The 16,443-nt window shown below is 41.7% G+C and overlaps 1 protein-coding gene across 5 annotated transcripts in view; it reads right to left on the bottom strand.

Moving 5' to 3' along the window:
- CLEC1A (C-type lectin domain family 1 member A) overlaps positions 1-14,064 on the bottom strand; it is a 34,032-nt gene extending 19,968 nt beyond the window's left edge. For 4 of the 5 annotated variants that reach the window (XR_001511398.2, XR_001511397.2, XR_006219786.1 and 1 more), the window contains exons 1-2: positions 13,659-14,064; positions 1,181-1,279 (exon numbers count right to left, since the gene is read on the bottom strand). Coding sequence is in view for 2 of the 5 variants with exons in the window: in XM_007093308.3 (XP_007093370.2) it covers positions 1,181-1,279; positions 13,659-13,773 (214 nt within the window). In the remaining 3 variants the exon portion in view is untranslated. The other variant, XM_042991749.1, reaches the window with a different exon arrangement.
- Between the last annotated feature and the right edge of the window lie 2,379 nt (positions 14,065-16,443).

Here is a 16,443-nt window from a genome sequence, read left to right on the forward strand (position 1 = left end):
GTATTGTCTCAAGCAGTTTAATATCTCAAACTCCGTCTTTTGATCTGACAATGTAGAATCATAATAACGGTTTCTAACTTCAGGACTAAAATCTTCACCCATATTCACTACTCAATAAATATTTTGTGCATACGCTTATAGCACTGCTTAACCTGAAACCACAAATCCACTCATCTAATGATTCTTATGTTGACTATGGACAATCAGCATATATTGTTATCTCATTCAGTCATTAAAGTAGTCCTATTATCATTTCCATAGTTTTATGGATTCCCACTGGGTTCAGTGAGAACAAGCAACATCCTTAATATCTCTTGTCTAGAAAATTTCAACCAACCCTTAGGCTTAAACTCCAGATTTCAGATTTCTAAATCTAAGTAGAAAAGTCCTTCATGAATCATGAAAGTTGCTTCATATCCCTAAAAGTAACAGCGGTCATGAAACAAATTATATCAAAATGAATTAAAACTTTGGAGGCCATGGTAGAAAGAGAAACATATATTTTTTTAATTTTAAAAACTTACGATGTCTTGAACCACCTTCTTCAACTGCTCAGGAAACATTACTATAGGGTCTCAATCTCATGAAGCAAATTCACCCACTTCGCTTTTTTAGTTTTTGAACTTGTCCTTCCTGGTTTGAAATTTCAAGACTTTTCCACACGCATGTTTCTTTGTTTGGTTTTCACAAGATTTTGCAAAATGATTCTATAACTTCCTGGGCTTTCTGAAAAATACTGTGGTCATTAAGGACCTAGTCTGTCCTCCTTATATTGAGGGGGTAGACATCAATGAAATCTCTTCCCTCTGTATTAGCCTGCTGAGTCATGCATACTAAGAGCAAAAAACACTGCTTCTACTCTTTTGTAGAATAAAAGAGGGTTAAATCATGCATGCATTAAAAATTGCTGATTTTAAATATCGACCTGGAAACGGACAAAACCCTGCTCGATCTCAAACGTAATGTAGAAAAGTCTAGCTGGCAAGCGATTGCTGCATCTTAATGCTTCTTTCACTACTCATCATTTACATGGGTGCTTTAGAATAAGGTACACTGAAGTACCCATGGGGTTAGGGTTAGGGTTAGAATTAAAGTAAAAAAAAAAAATCATAAAAGTATTTCTCATCCCAGACAACCCTTAGAACCAAGATCCTCCCCCCAAGTCAGAGCGCAGACTTACACACAAGCCCCAGGGCCAACAGGCCAAGCAGCAGCACCAAACACAGAGTCAGCAGGGTCAGGGCCACTGGTCGCCAAACTGAGGAGGGAGGCCGGTGCCCTGCAGGGAACAAAGGAAAAGGCAGGATTTCGCTTTTTGTTCCTCTGGATCTCTGCCACCAGCAGGCAAGTGAGAAGAGCTGGTTCTGGGAAGGAACCCCTTCTGCAGGAAAACAGTAACCAGGGGCTAGATAACATGCCCTCCATCCTCAGGAATGCTGTTAAAAGGCTCACTGCCAAGCCTCACTTACACAGCGGGAATCCTTCACCGGCCCCACTGAGTTCCGCCGCCCTGCCCCCCCCCCCCCCGTTCTACTTTGCGCTGCATCCAGCAAAGCATTGCCAGTATCTTTATAAGTTGGTTTGTGTAACCTTCTTTTTGCCAAAATCCGAGTTATGAAAGACATGGAACTGCCTCAGCGAGGAACTGTTGTTCACACCAGCAGAGAGGTGAAATTAGTGTGCTGTTACTTTCGCGACGCATCGCCCCTCCCCCCCACGTTCCGCATCGTGTTTCTTCTGAAAAGCAAATTGCGTATGACTAATGAGAAGTGATCATTTTACTGTTTGCTTTTGGGGATTTCTTTGTTGAAAGCCCCTTTCCTGTAAAGATTTGTTCGTTCATTTCATTTATATCTCCGTCAAAATGGACCATCAAGAAACGTGATCATCAGGGGCTCAAGGATGGATCTAAGCTATCTCAATTTAGAACAGTTAAATAACAGGGGCGCCTGGGTGGCTCAGTCGGTTGAGCGCCGACTTCGGCTCAGGTCAGGATCTCGCGGTCCGTGAGTTCGAGCCCCGCATCGGGCCCCTGTGCTGAGTTCGAGCCCCGCATCGGGCCCCTGTGCTGACAGCTCAGAGCCCGGAGCCTGTTTCGGATTCTGTGTCTCCCTCCTGTTTCGGATTCTGTGTCTCTCTCTCTCTGACCCTCCCTCTGACCCTCCCCCATTCATGCTCTGTCTCTCTCTGTCTCAAGGATAAATAGTTAAAAAAAAAAAAAAAAAAGAACAGTTAAATAACAAATGCTGCACCCCCACAGTCGTGCTTTGTGGTAAATGCAGAGGAGCTACTGAGTCAACAGGGAACCCGTCACCTGCTGAGGCTAGCTATGGATCCGAATGACCTGTGTGGTATCCTACAAGGAAGTCGCTGCCCCCACCCCCGAACGTGTGGCATCTAGCATGGTGATTAAAATGAACAAAGAAAGAGCAAAACCCTCAATAAAACTCTGATGCTTCCTTGAAACTGTGTTTCCCTTCATTGGGAACGTTAGGTCAGGCCCTAAAACAAAAAGGTTGAAGACATCTGAATTCATCTCCCCTTTGACACGGTCCTCCATGTCATGTACTAGGTACAGAGATTTGTGTTACACCTTATTTCCAAGTGAGGAATGATAAGTAGTAATGATGGTGTAGAAATAGCGAATGTGTGGGGTGCTGGGTGGCTCATCCAGTTAAACATCTGACTCTTGATTTCCGCTCAGGTCCTAATGTGAGCCCTGCTTCAGGCTCCGCACTAACAGGGCGAGCCTGCTTAGGATTCTCTCTCTCTCTCTCTCTCTCTCTCTCTCTGTCTCTACCTGTCTCTCTCTCTCTCAAAAAGATATATATAATTTTTTGACATTGGTGTTGATATATTTTAAACTGTGAATCTTATTTTCTACTAACAATCACCTCCACGAAAACTTCCACTGGATTGCATTACAGTTAGAAAAAAATCCAAATTACTTTTCATAAAGACTCAGATTGCTCTTTAAAAAAAAAATTAGGGGCTCCTGGGTGGCTCAGTCGGTTAAGCATCCAACTTCAGCTCAGGTCATGATCTCCTGGTTCATGGGTTCGAGCCCCGCGTCGGGCTCTGGGCTGACAGCTCAGAGCCTGGAACCTGTTTCAGATTCTGTGTCTCCCTCTCTCTCTGACCCTCCCCAGTTCATGCTCTGTCTCTCTCTGTCTCAAAAATAAATAAATGTTAAGAAAAAAATAATAAAAAATTTAAAAAACTAAAAAATTAAAAATTAAAAAAATTAAATTGGGTTATGTTATTTCCCCACCTAAAAGCTTCCAATAGCTTTTCTGCACTTAAAATAAAATTCTACAAGAGTCTTGTTCTTCCGGACCCTACCTAGTTCTTTCATTCTTTTTTCTGAACTACTCTCCCCTCATTCAAAGATTCTACACACAGTGGCCTCTGTTTAACCTTGAAACAAACTTGTCCTTTGTGTTAACCTGTGTTAGCTCCGCCTCTGCTCCTGCATAATTAATTGGCAGGCTACTCCCTGCTCCTCAACTTTCCATTTAAAGGATGCACCCTTGGAACAGGTCCAGGAGTTCATTTCTTTTTTAAGTTTAGGTATTTATTTTGAGAGAGACGGAGTGTAAGCAGGGGAGGGGCAGAGAGAGAGAGAGAGAGAGAGAGATAATCCCAAGCAGGCTCTGCAAGGTCAGCACAGAGCCTGAGGGGGGGCTTACACTCACCAACAGGGAGATCATGACCTAAGCCAAAATCAAGAGTCAGACGCTTAGTCAATTGAGCCACCCAGGCACCCTAAACATTGTTGATTTTTAAAAATCTATTGTGTTTTCAGCCATATTTCTGACAGCAGAAGGTGGACTCAGCTAAATTCATCTTCTAGCCATACTGGTTTCTATTCACTGACTTGTGTGAGATTCTGAATCACAAACAGATATTGGAGAGATGTGCTTTCTTCCCCATTTCCTTTGATTAACTGGCCTATGTGATTTGGTCTAAATTTTCCTGGAAATTGTTGGACTGTCAAGGCATTGACTTAAGAGTATCTCAAATCAACAGAACATAAAAGAACGAGATCAGAAGCCAGAATATAGCTGATGCTAAACACCCTCTCCAAACCCTAAGTCTTTTTAAAGTTCCTTATGGCCAAAAAAACCTTAAATAGGTGGATATTTCTGGATTCCAGAGGTACTAGCCCATATGTGCACCCACCACCATGATGGCTTTATTTTTCTCTATATATCTTAATACTATCAAATATATTATATATCTTACTCGTTTCTGTCGGTTTATATCTGTCTTACCCCAATAGAAAGTAAGCTCCTTTTTGAAGAAGATTATTGTCTATTTAATCACTAGAAAAACATCAGTTCTAGTACCTAGAACATCAGGTGAAATAAGCTCAATTAATGTGGAAGGAAGGAAGGAAGGAAGGAAGGAAGGAAGGTGCAGATTATATGTAAATATCTGTCATATACCTATCTACTCCTGCTGAAACCTACTTATATTAATACACTCTGAAAGGCATAAACTATTTCTTAAATGCTGTTCCTTTTTTATGACTAATATTTCCCTGGTCCAAATTATAAATAATAAGAAGGGAAAGGGAAAGAAAAACTATAGAAATCAACCAAACTATCCCTTAAGAAACCTGCTTTTCCTTGTATAATATCGGGGCCCAAGAGAGGTGTTGATCTTCTACTGAAAGAATAAAAAAGAAGAATCTTAAACCTTTACTGTAAAGCGAGGGCATGGACTTAACATATTGGAATATTATTTAATAATAATTATATCCATGTAAAGAATAAATACATGACCTTTCCTAAGATTGTCTCTAGGACAGAAGACAAAAGCAGGAGTCTATATCTTTTGCTAAGGAACAAAGTTACAAAAATTCCCTTCTAAAGAATCCTCTTTCCCTGGTCATTTGGAAATTTTTCTACTCTGCCTCTCCTCTCTCTCCCTCCTTTTCTCCCTTTCTCCCTCCTTCCCTCTCTCTCCCTGCCTCCCTCTCTCAGTATTCACAATCTCTTCCTGTTTATCTCAAGACTCAGAAAAACACAACCCTAGGGAGTTTCTACAGGAGGTGTGCTCATTTCCCAGGAAACCGGGCTTCCATAATGGAAAGCCCTTGGAGTTGAAAGTTTCACTTCTTTTTTTTTTTTCTTTCTTTTTTTTTTTTTTTTGATGTTATATTTCCCTCTATTTTTCTAAGTTTAATATTCCTGAGTTTTATTCCAAGTGTCTTGATCATAAAATGAGGTCTGTCTCTAGGGGCCACCTCCACCCTGAAATAAGAAAAAAAAAAAAAAAACTGCCTGGGAGATGCTTCAGTTTGGCTTGGCTTTATCGTGGTTCTATTTTTTGGAAGAGAACCCTTGTGCTGTCCCCTGAGGCATGTTTAGAAAAAGGTGTGGACAGGGCAAGGAATGGTATAAACATCCTTAGGAATAATAAGATATATATAGAAAAAAAAACCACCCCTTTCCTGTATCGTTTTACTATAACTGTATTATAAAAGGCTACAGTGCTGAGGTCAAGTCTGGAAGGCAAATTCCTTTGTAATTATAAGAAACGTTGTAGATGGAGAGAGTTGGCATCCTTGACCCGTTAGTTACTCTTTCTTCATCAGGCGTCAGAAAGGAGGAGTTTCCCTTGAAAGAAAGGCTCCATTCCCAGGGCCTATAAGAAATGACACCTGTATTACCAGATGTAGTTTTTTAGTATGCCTCTGAAAGAGAAAGCATACTAAAAGCTGGAAAAGACACAGAGAATCTAAATAATCTGCACAAAGCCACATGGCAAACTAGGGCCAGAGACAGGATTACATCATCATGCTTAACAGCACACTTTGTAGACTTCTCCTTTACCAGGACTCACAGACATAATGGAGGCGAATCAGACCGGTGGCAAGGTGCATCATCTTTCAGAAATTATTTTTAACGTTTTTTAATCATGAGATATTGCCGATTAGATATCTGACTTTCAAATTTCCAATGTTGTCTTTTTAGCAACTTCTTTTTGTTTCCTTACTCCTCCCATAGGGCACATAATAAATCTCTGGGAGAATATTTGAGGGGCCATGAGTTGAGAATATTTTTCAGTGTTCATGAAAACGCAGATTTTCATTATCTTACGATTTTATTTCAAATCCTATTTAATATTTTCATTCTCTCTAAAAGTAAATGGATGTTATTCTTCCTATCATTTCAAAAGAATATGCATCTAAAAATTATAACCTATTTGCAGAATATCATTGAGTTTTTAACTCACTGCAATTAGAAAGTCGATTACACATATGTTTTTGAGTAAAATTTAGGTGAGTCAATTTTATATCTTAATTAAGAAGTTTCACTTATGAAACACAATTCAAAAATAACATCGCTACTCATAAAGATTGCTAACACTCCTTGAGTTACTAAGATAAATGCCTTATGCATTATCTCGTATCTTACAACCCCCTGTGAGTAGTTACTCCTCATGATCCCCATTTTACAGGCGGGTAACTGAGTCCTAGAGGGGCGAGTCCCCTTACCCAAGGACACACAGCTTTTGATAATGACAACTACTGAGTGTATTATGTGGTCATATTTCATTTGACTCATCCAAAAACTACCCAAGAGGGCACTATTTTTAACCTTCCTTTGGATTTTTAAAAACTGCAGTATCTAGGAGTTGCTTAATTTGCTTAAGTTTGCACAGCTAGTAAGTGAAGGAGCAAATGAAATTTGGCTGAAATTTTTAAATCATTTTCCTAGCCTCCCAACAGATCCCACATCAATATTTGTCCTTATATGGCAGTTCCATATGGAATTATGGAAAGACTCTAGTGTTTTACCGCTTACTACTTTTCACTTCTTTATTGTGAAACACCTCAGAAATAGCCACCTTAAATCATACCTTCTCCACTCTGCCACCAAATACAAGTTTAAGTTCTTCCCAAAGGAAAAACAAGTCTTTTTTGGTATAAAAGACCCTGTGTAGCAGGATCCCATCCAACGTTTTAGCTTCATCTGCCAAAGGTCCCTCCTCATATGCCCCTTTTCTTTGAAGACTACGTCTCAGCCCATAAATCTACCTTGTCATTGCATTTGACTCTGCGGGTGATTCCCCCAATGATCTTATCCTATCTAAATTCCCATCCAAAAGTAATACTTCACCTTTTCCCTCTGAGTTCTTGCCTTTCTTAATTTTACCCACTAATACACTGCCCCAGGCTAGCTCTTACCTATCTGCTTTTGTCCCTGCCCACGTCTTCCTCACTACTAGTGCCCATCTTGCTCTGCCAAGAGCAAACGTCACCTCATTCAAGGATATTCGCATGAGTAAACACAGTCAGGAACTTGTTCATCCCTATCTGCTCTTGTGGCCTTCTACACACCCTCAACAGCGTTACCTGCCATTTTCTTGTAATTGATTCCCATTACTCCTTCCACTTCTCCAAGCACCTAAAAATCGGCTCTCCTCATCAATGTACGGAAAACAAACGGTTGCCAGACGGGAGGCAGGTGACGGGGTGGGCAAAATGAGTAAAAGAGAGTGGGAGGTACAGGCGTCTAGTTATGGAATGAATAAGTCAAGGAACGGAAGGGACAGCATGGGAAACACAGTCAGTGCGATTGCCATAGCATCGTGTGCCGATGGATGGCAGCTACACTTGTGGGGAGCAGAGCGTGAACTTGTCAAATCACTAAGTTGCACAGCTGAAACCGATGAAACATTTTGGGTCGACGATACTTCGCTTAAATAATAATAATAATAGCCTTCCAAGCCTACCATCTTGCTTGATGTTAAATAGGTATGCCTTAAAGATTTGTTGGATCAGTGAGATGTGATTTATGCCATGGAACGTAAGTGACACTTTAGTTGAGGAAGGGAAGCTAAAAAGCTAGAAAAAATTGAGAATATTGTAATGAACGTAAGCAGCGGTAAAGTAGAACATAAATGTATCATTAAAGTGTTTTATGCTTTTTTCTTAAACCCTAATATGTCTTCAGGTTCTTTTGATAGGTTTATAGTCTTCTGTTGGAACATTGGCCTATCAGAGGAAGCATGATGAAAACACACAGGAGGGAAAATGCTGGGATTCTTCTTCTAGGGATGGAATACGTTCATGCAAATAAAATGCCTCACTAGACTCTTAAAAATAATAATAATAATAATAAATAATTTTCAAATGCACTTGCGCAAAGTCATAATACCTCAGATCTGACACTTGATCTTTTCTCTTTACAGCTAACTCCTCAAAAAGAGAAAATATTTAAAAAGGAAAATGACAAGTTGTTTATTTTCCTATTTAACTAGGTTCCTTCCAAAGTCCTGGTATTAAAAATTACCAATAATCTATTTTTCTTCTTATTGCTAAAACAATAAATTGTTTTTAGCCTTCCTTTTGCTTGCATTTTTGTGCAATATTTATTATTTAAAAAAATTTATTTCTGAGACAGAGAGAGAAACAGAGCATGAGTGGGGGAGGGGCAGAGAGAGGGGGTTACACAGAATCCAAAGCAGGCTCCAGACTCCGAGCCATCAGCACAGAGCCCCACGCGGGGCTCGAACTCACAAACCATGAGATCATGACCTGAGCCAAAGTCGGTCGCTCAACCGACTGAGCCACCCAGGCGCCCCTATTATTTATTATTTTTAAAATTCACCACTGACTTTTCCATTTCTCTTGAAGTTATTGTTTTTTGGCTTCCTTAATGTCTCTCTCTCTCTCCTGGTCCACCTCTGCCACTGTTTACCGTTCATTATTAGTAGCTTTTATTGGAACGTCTCATCCATCCTGCCCCTGATTCTCTCCTCGGAACTCTATTCCTTTGGGTTTGTCTTTTCATTTTCCATTCTCCTTCTCAGTGACCTTGCTCATCCTCAGAAAGTTTAATTCTAACCAAGATGTCAACAATTCTCACATACATATGTAGCTCAGAATCCTTACTTGCAACCCACTTGCAACACATCCAAGTGTCTGGGCAACTCCAACTGCCCGGAGTCTCTACCCCAATTGTTGTCAACACCATCTACAGAACATCGGTGGAAACTAATCAACCTGTGTTCTTTCTTTCTTTGTCTTTTCCACTTGTAACCAGTCACCAACTCTTTAAACTCTATCTCCTCAGCGTCTGATTCCCCCTTCTCATTCTCACACTACTTCAGTTTAGGTTCTTCTAATCTCACACTTAGCTAATGCTAACTACCTAGGTATTAGCTCGTGCAGTTTCGTACTCCTGCAATGCATCTACCTCCTTGCAGCCTAGATGGTTTTCTAAAAACACAAAACTGATTATGTTACTCCCTGTTTAAATCCTTCTGTGAGCTTGTTGTACTGAATTGGAATGAAAATACCTCAATATGACATAATAGGCCCTTTTAAGCTTTCCATACTAGCTCTTGTCAGCTTCCCCTCTCTCCAACTCTACCCATCAGCCAGAACGCAGTGCTCATAGATTTCTGAAAACACAAAGTTACTTATGCCCTCCGTGGCTTTTCTGTCATGTGTCTGTCTGCCTATCATGCCCCTAACCCCTTAAACCCTCCCAGCTTTGTTTTCATATGATGTGGAACTTTCTTTCTTCCTTCCTTCCTTCCTTCCTTTCTCTTTCTTTTTTTCTTTCTTTCTTTCTTTCTTTCTTTCTTTCTTTTCTTCCTTTCTTTCTTTCTTTCCTCAAGTTAGTTAACATACAGCTCAGTCTTGGCTTCAGAAACTGAACCCAGTGATTCATCTCTCATATATGACACCCAGTGCTCATCCCAACAAGTGCCCTCCTTAATGCCCATCACCCATTTAGCCCATCCTCCCACCTGTCACCCCTCCAGCAATCCTCAGTTTGTTCTCTGTGTTTAAAGAGTGTCTTATGGTGTGCCTCCCTCTCTCTTTTTATCTTATTTGTCCTCCCCTTCCCCTATGTTCATCTGTTGGCTTTCTCACATTCCGCATACGAGTGAAATACCTCTGTCTTTCTCTGAGTGATTTATTTTGCTTAATGTAATACCCTTCAGTTCCATCCATGTCGTTGCAAATGGCAAGACTTCATTCTTTTTTGTTGCCAAGTAGCATTCCATTCTGTATATAAACCACAGCTTCTTTATCCATTCAACAGTTGATGGACATTTGGGATCTTTTCATAATTTGGCTTTTGGTCGATAGCCAATATCAACAAATTGGTTGATAGTGGTTGATAGAGCTGCTATAAATATTGAGGTGCATGTTCTCCTTCAAGTCAGCATTATTGCATCCTTCACAATTGCATCAAAGACCATAAAATACCTAGGAATAAACCTAACCAAAGAGGTAAAAGATCTGTATACTGAAAACTATAGAAAGCTTATGATAGAAATTGAAGAAGACACAAAACTTTAAGTTTCCTCATAAACAGGGATCATATTATATTTGCTATTACTTTGCAATATTGTATTTAGCATACCTTGCAATATGCCTGGCATGACATAACCTTGAACATAAGTTTTTAGAAAGAAGGTATGAGGACATTGTCTTTCACTTTTACTTTTTATCTTCTGAATTGTTTAGCATTTTTTAAGATGAACATAACTTTTATACTGAAAAAATGAAAATCGAGGAAATAAACGAGTGGACATAATTTATTTTTATTGATTTTAGAGAAAAAAATTAATTTTCCAATCATAAGAATTTAAATCTTCTGCATTGCCAAAATATTCCTGGAGTGAGTTTTGCTCTGGTATTTTTCCCCTTCTCCTCCTCCTCCTCCTCCTTCTTCTCCTTTTTTTAATGTTTATTTTTGAGAGAAAGAGAAACAGAGCATGAGCTGGGGAGGGGCAGAGAGAGAGGGAGACAGAATCCAAAGCAGGCTCCAGGCTCTGAGCTGTCAGCACAGAGCCCAATGCAGGTTCGAATTCACAAGCCGCGAGATCATGACCTGAGCCGAAGTCGGATGTTTAACCAACTGAGCCACCCACATGCCCTTCCTTTGCTCTGTTATTTTTTTTTTTTTTAATTTTTTTTCAACGTTTTTTATTTATTTTTGGGACAGAGAGAGACAGAGCATGAACGGGGGAGGGGCAGAGAGAGAGGGAGACACAGAATCGGAAACAGGCTCCAGGCTCCGAGCCATCAGCCCAGAGCCTGACGCGGGGCTCGAACTCACAGACCGCGAGATCGTGACCTGGCTGAAGTCGGACGCTCAACCGACTGCGCCACCCAGGCGCCCCATGCTCTGTTATTTTTAATAGTAAAATTACATCAGATCATTTTCCTAAGAAATAATTAAACTTCAACAGCGACATCCCTTTAAATATTTGCATTAACACAAGGTAAAAACGAAGTATCATACATGAAGGGCAAGATAACTATTTTCAGAGGTTTGCCTTCAAGACACTTCTTTGTAACCTCTACTCCTACTGTTTCAGTTTCCCTTTCTAATGGAAAGGTTGCCAGATGTTTCACTGTTTTATCCTGCCCCACCTACCTCTCCACCCCCTAGCTCGGCAGAACTTATTTGTACACCCTGTTCCTGATTATGCTGATCACTAATCTTTGTGAGTTCCTGGCTCTAGTTAAAGATGAAAAATGAAGTTATACACAAGCCACTTAAAACCACAGCCCTAAAAGCTGATTCTTCACAGGATTTGTTGGAGGAAAACATATCGGATCGTGCGGCTCACAATCGGTGACTACAGAAACTGACATCCCAAAGTTGTCACTTTGCTTCACATCAAGGAGGCTAGAAGTCCCCAGTATCTTCTTACAACTTAGTAGATAGTGTAGTAGAAAGAAAACAATAAGATAAAGTCACATTAGTGAGTCTCGGTGGTGATCATTCAATGAGCAGAAACTGAATGGAAAGGTTTAATAGAGGAAAGGAAGAAAACCTCAAAGTTATTTGATAAAGGAGAAGTGGAAGGGAACGGTGAAAAAGTATGTGTCCAGATTTATAGAAGTGAAGAAAACCTGAGTGTGGCCAAACGAGAAGGACATACTATGATCCTGTCACTGATTAAGAATCTTTCTGATGCAGGGGCGCCTGGGTGGCTCAGTCGGTTAAGCTTCCGACTTCGGCTCAAGTCATGATCTCACTGTCTGTGAGTTTGAGCCCCGCGTAGGGCTCTGTGCTGACAGCTCAGAGCCTGAAGCCTGTTTCAGATTCTGTGCCTCCCTCTCTCTCTGACCCTCCCCGTTCATGCTCTGTCTCTCTCTGTCTCAAAAATTAAAAAAAAGAAAAAAAAAGAATCTCTCTGATGCAGACTAACACAAAAATGTTAAACAGAACACTTAGGAATTCTCAAGGAATGGCATACTGAAAAGAAATACACAGGTATGTCTGTGGTATGCCAAGGACTTTACATAACTTCTCAACCTTAAACCCCAGCCACTCTATAAAATAGAAGTTTCATATACACAAGTGCTTAAAATACTTTGAGGCACACAATGCTCACTGTATACGTGTTTACTGTCGCTAACATTTTATAAATGAAGGAATTGAGGCCCCAGAATACTTAAGTGACTTGTCCAATACCCCAGTCTGTAAGCAGCACAGCTGCTATTGGAACCTGGCTCTGGGGCACCCGGGTGGCTCCGTCGGTTAAGCGTCCCACTTCGGCCCAGGTCATGATCCTGCCGCTTTGTGGGTTCGAGCCCCACATCGGGCTCTGTGTTGACAGCTGGGAGCCTGGAGTCTGCTTCAGATTCTGTATCTCTCTCCCTCTCTCTCTCTCTCTCTCTCTCTCTGCCCCTCCCCTGCTTGCACTCTGTCCCTCTGTCTCCTATAAATAAATATTAAAAAAAAAACAAAAACAAAAAAAAACAAAAAAAGAACCTGTTTCTGTGTTACACTGTGAGGTCTTTCCACTAGAACTCGTCACATTCCGCCTTACATTGACTGAGTTGCCCAGGATATAAGATCCTTCTCTCTGTATATGAATTCTATGGACTGAAAAAAAATATTTTTATTGCTATGTCAGAAAGTGAGTTATTGGAAATAGAAGCATAAGGTAGAAGCTTAACTAAGGTAGAAATGTAACTAAGATTAAATATTTTTATAATTCACTTCAACCATCTCAGTAATATTCTGGTAGTAAGCAGAACAAAAGGGAAGGGAATGGGATGTTATTGCATCTGAGGCCGCTATTTAGATCATTGAATCACCGAATTAAGCTAAGGGGACCTTAGAAAGCATTTACTTTAATCCCACCTCATCTCACAGATGATAAAAACCAACACCTGAGGTTGACATGACTCTCCCGAGGCCTCACAACTTCAAGATGCAGAATTATGACAAAATACCCAGCTTGCTGTGTCTGCTGGGAAAACTCCTTCTAAAGCGAGTCCCAAACCAGCAAATTCCCAGATCGGATTGCAGATGGTAAATAGAACAGCATTGGATTTGGCCTTCATGGGAAGCCGGGAAAGAGAAGGAATGCTGCTTTAATTCTACATACAATCTCACCTTTGTTAAACACAATACACCCTTAACTGCAAACCACTGTGCTCACGATAGAATCTTAGAAAAATAAACATCTTTGTTCGTACTGAGCTTAGTTTTTCAGACGTTCATATACGAGGCACACAAGTTGTGGAAAGTGCACAGTGACAGGTAATTATCAATCATGGAAACGCTTTCTCTTTCCCTCATGTGGCGCATACCCCAGAGAGAGAGCTCATCCCAGGCATCGCCCAAGGGTCTTGCCAATTTGCACTCCGGGAGGCAGAGTACCTTTGCGTCCGGCCTCTGGCTGCTGGGTTGGAGACGAGGCTCGAGAATGCACACTCACGACGGTGTCCCCATCGTCGTCCAGCATGTCCCTTGTGCTGCTGTACTTGGCCTGCATCTGGATTCCTGCAGGGATGAGGCTGGGCCGCAGTTTGATTGCACCCAAGCTGCGTGGCTTCCGAGCACCACAGGAACTACTGCACTGAAAGTCATTCCTGATGTTCTTCTATCCCAGCGAGTAGCAGGGGAAGCCTCTGGCTCCAGTTCCTGCCTGGAGAGGCCCAGCCCCTCTCCTGGGAACTTGTACGCGGAATGCCAAATTGCTCAGGCAGAGGGGAAATAGCATGTGTTTTTCATTTGGGCGGTCTCCGTCTGAACAATTTTCGAAGGGTTGCACTTCTCGGATCCCTTTTGTTCATTTATTTATAATTCCTGTGTAAGTACAGTGCAAAAAAAAAGGGGGGGGCAAGACCTTATAATCACACACAGATTCCTTCAGGCTCTGCAGAGTAATAATCGGCCGAAGAGATACGTATCACCTGTTTCTTATCTACCATACACTCACTGAGTCACTTAGATGAAGGTTAACTTCTGTGCCTTTACGAAAAGAGAACAGACCACAGGACCTCCCTCTTCCACGAGGGCATATTGTGTAGTATGAAATGTCATATACGTGGGATGTCATCACGGAAACTATTTCGAGAACATCTCATTGATTGTGCTTTTCCATTTTACAGAAAAGGGAGATTGAAGTCCAGTGAGCTGAAGGAAGCGGTTGTTGTAAAGTCACATAGCTAGTTAGGGACAGTATTAGCTTTACAAGTGTTCCCCTATTGGACTTCTCCAGAAACAAAGGAACTGGCAGGCGCCATTTCCCTCCCCCGCCCCTCAACATAAACAGCAACCACCTGCAGGAACCAGTGCCGTGCTGACATTCCCTACCTAACTTGCTAATACACACCACCAGCCCCCACCCCCCACCCCCCCATCTTCCCATGCTGCTTCAGAAGATCTGCCCTTTCCAATTATGCTTGCCTCAGTCTTGGCACTGCAGGTCCCCTCCCCACCAGAAGACCAGAGCAAACCTTGCCAACGCCCAGTCTACCGCCCCACAGGTTTTGCAGGGTCCCGGGCCAGTTTTGGCAGTCAGAGTGGTGGCAGTGGGTCCCACAGAGGCCTGGCAGGCACCTTATTGAAACTGTGTGCCCTGCCCATACATGCTTTGCAGATCTGGCTTTGTAAAGGCGGTGGTGGCGGCAGGTCTCATTTTGCAAGCAGACCAGCATGCGCCTTACTAAAACTGTGGATCCTACCCTGGCCGGTCCCATGTCTGTGGCAGTGGCATGCCTGTTCCAAAAAACTCTTGGGCATAGCCCATTCAAATTGGGGCCACAAGGCTGGCAGTGTGCAAGCAGCCCCAATAGGGGCCAGCATCACTCCAAAGTGACTCCTGCCCTGGGATGAGAGGAAGATAAACACACATGCCAGTTAGAGGGCTGCCCCAGCAGTGGGCTGGGGCACACTGCGGGTTAGACTGTAGGCTCCACTCACCAAAGAAAACTTCTTAGGGGACACTACAGGGAAAGTGCCCTGCAATTTGCTACTACTGCATCTCTGGCAAATGCCTGGTCAGACTCAGCTCGAACCCAAGGTGGCCCCAGACTGGTCCACTAACACCACAGAGACAAAACACTGCCCCAAACATGGAAAGAAAACCACTGCAGATGACTGGACTGAAAGAAAAGCAGTCAAGACTCAACAGCAAAGCCCACACAGCACACATAGGAGATACCCCTGAAGCACCAGGTTCAAGAAAAGGAGATGTAGCTGGCTTCCCTAACACACAGAAACAGACAGAATTAGACAAAGTGAGGAGACAGGAATATGTCCAAAATGAAAGAACAGGACAAAACTACAGCAAGAGATCTAAGCAAAATGGATATAAGTAATATGCCTTAGAGAGAATTTAAGTAATAATCATAACTTCACTCATAGGACTTGAGCAAAATGTGGAGGGTATCAGTGAGACCCTTAAAGAGTTTAAAAATAACATATCAGAGATGAAGAGCATAATAAATGAAATTAAAAATAAACTAGATGGAATAAATAGCAGCCTAGAGGAAGCAGAAGAACAAATTAGAGACCTGGAGGACAGAATAATGCAGAGCGGTTGAGCTAAGCAGGTGAGAGAGGAAGGAAAACACGCAAAATGAGAATAGACGTAGGGAACTCAGCAACTCCATCAAGTGTAATAACATTTCCATTGTAGGGATCCCAGAAGAAGAAGAGAGAGAAGGTTTTACAGAAAATTTATTTGTAAAAATAATAGCTGAAAACTTCCCTAGTCTGGGGAAGGAAACAGATATCAAGATGCAGGAGGCAGAGACCCCATCAAAACCAACCCAAGGAGGTCCACACCAAGATACATATATACATACATAGTAATTAAAACGGCAAAGAGTAGTGAAAAAGAATTTTAGGAGCGGAAAAAGGGGAAGCCTATAAGGCCATCAGAGGATTTTTCATCAGAAACTTTGCAGACCAGAAAGGAGTGGCATGATACATTCAAAGTGCTGAAAGAAAAAAAATCTGCAGCCAAGAATTCTCTATCCGGCAAGGATATTATTCAGAATATAAGGAGAGATAAAGAGTTTCCCACACAAACAAAGGCTAAAGGAGTTCATGATCACTAAACCTACCTTACAGGAAATGTTAAAGCAGAGTCTTTGAATAGGAAGGAAAGGCCATAAGTAACAGTTAGAAAATAGGAAGCACAGACAGTAAAAAG

The sequence above is a fragment of the Panthera tigris genome, chromosome B4 (genome assembly GCF_018350195.1).
Source record: "Panthera tigris isolate Pti1 chromosome B4, P.tigris_Pti1_mat1.1, whole genome shotgun sequence".
Taxonomy (NCBI): domain Eukaryota; kingdom Metazoa; phylum Chordata; class Mammalia; order Carnivora; family Felidae; genus Panthera; species Panthera tigris.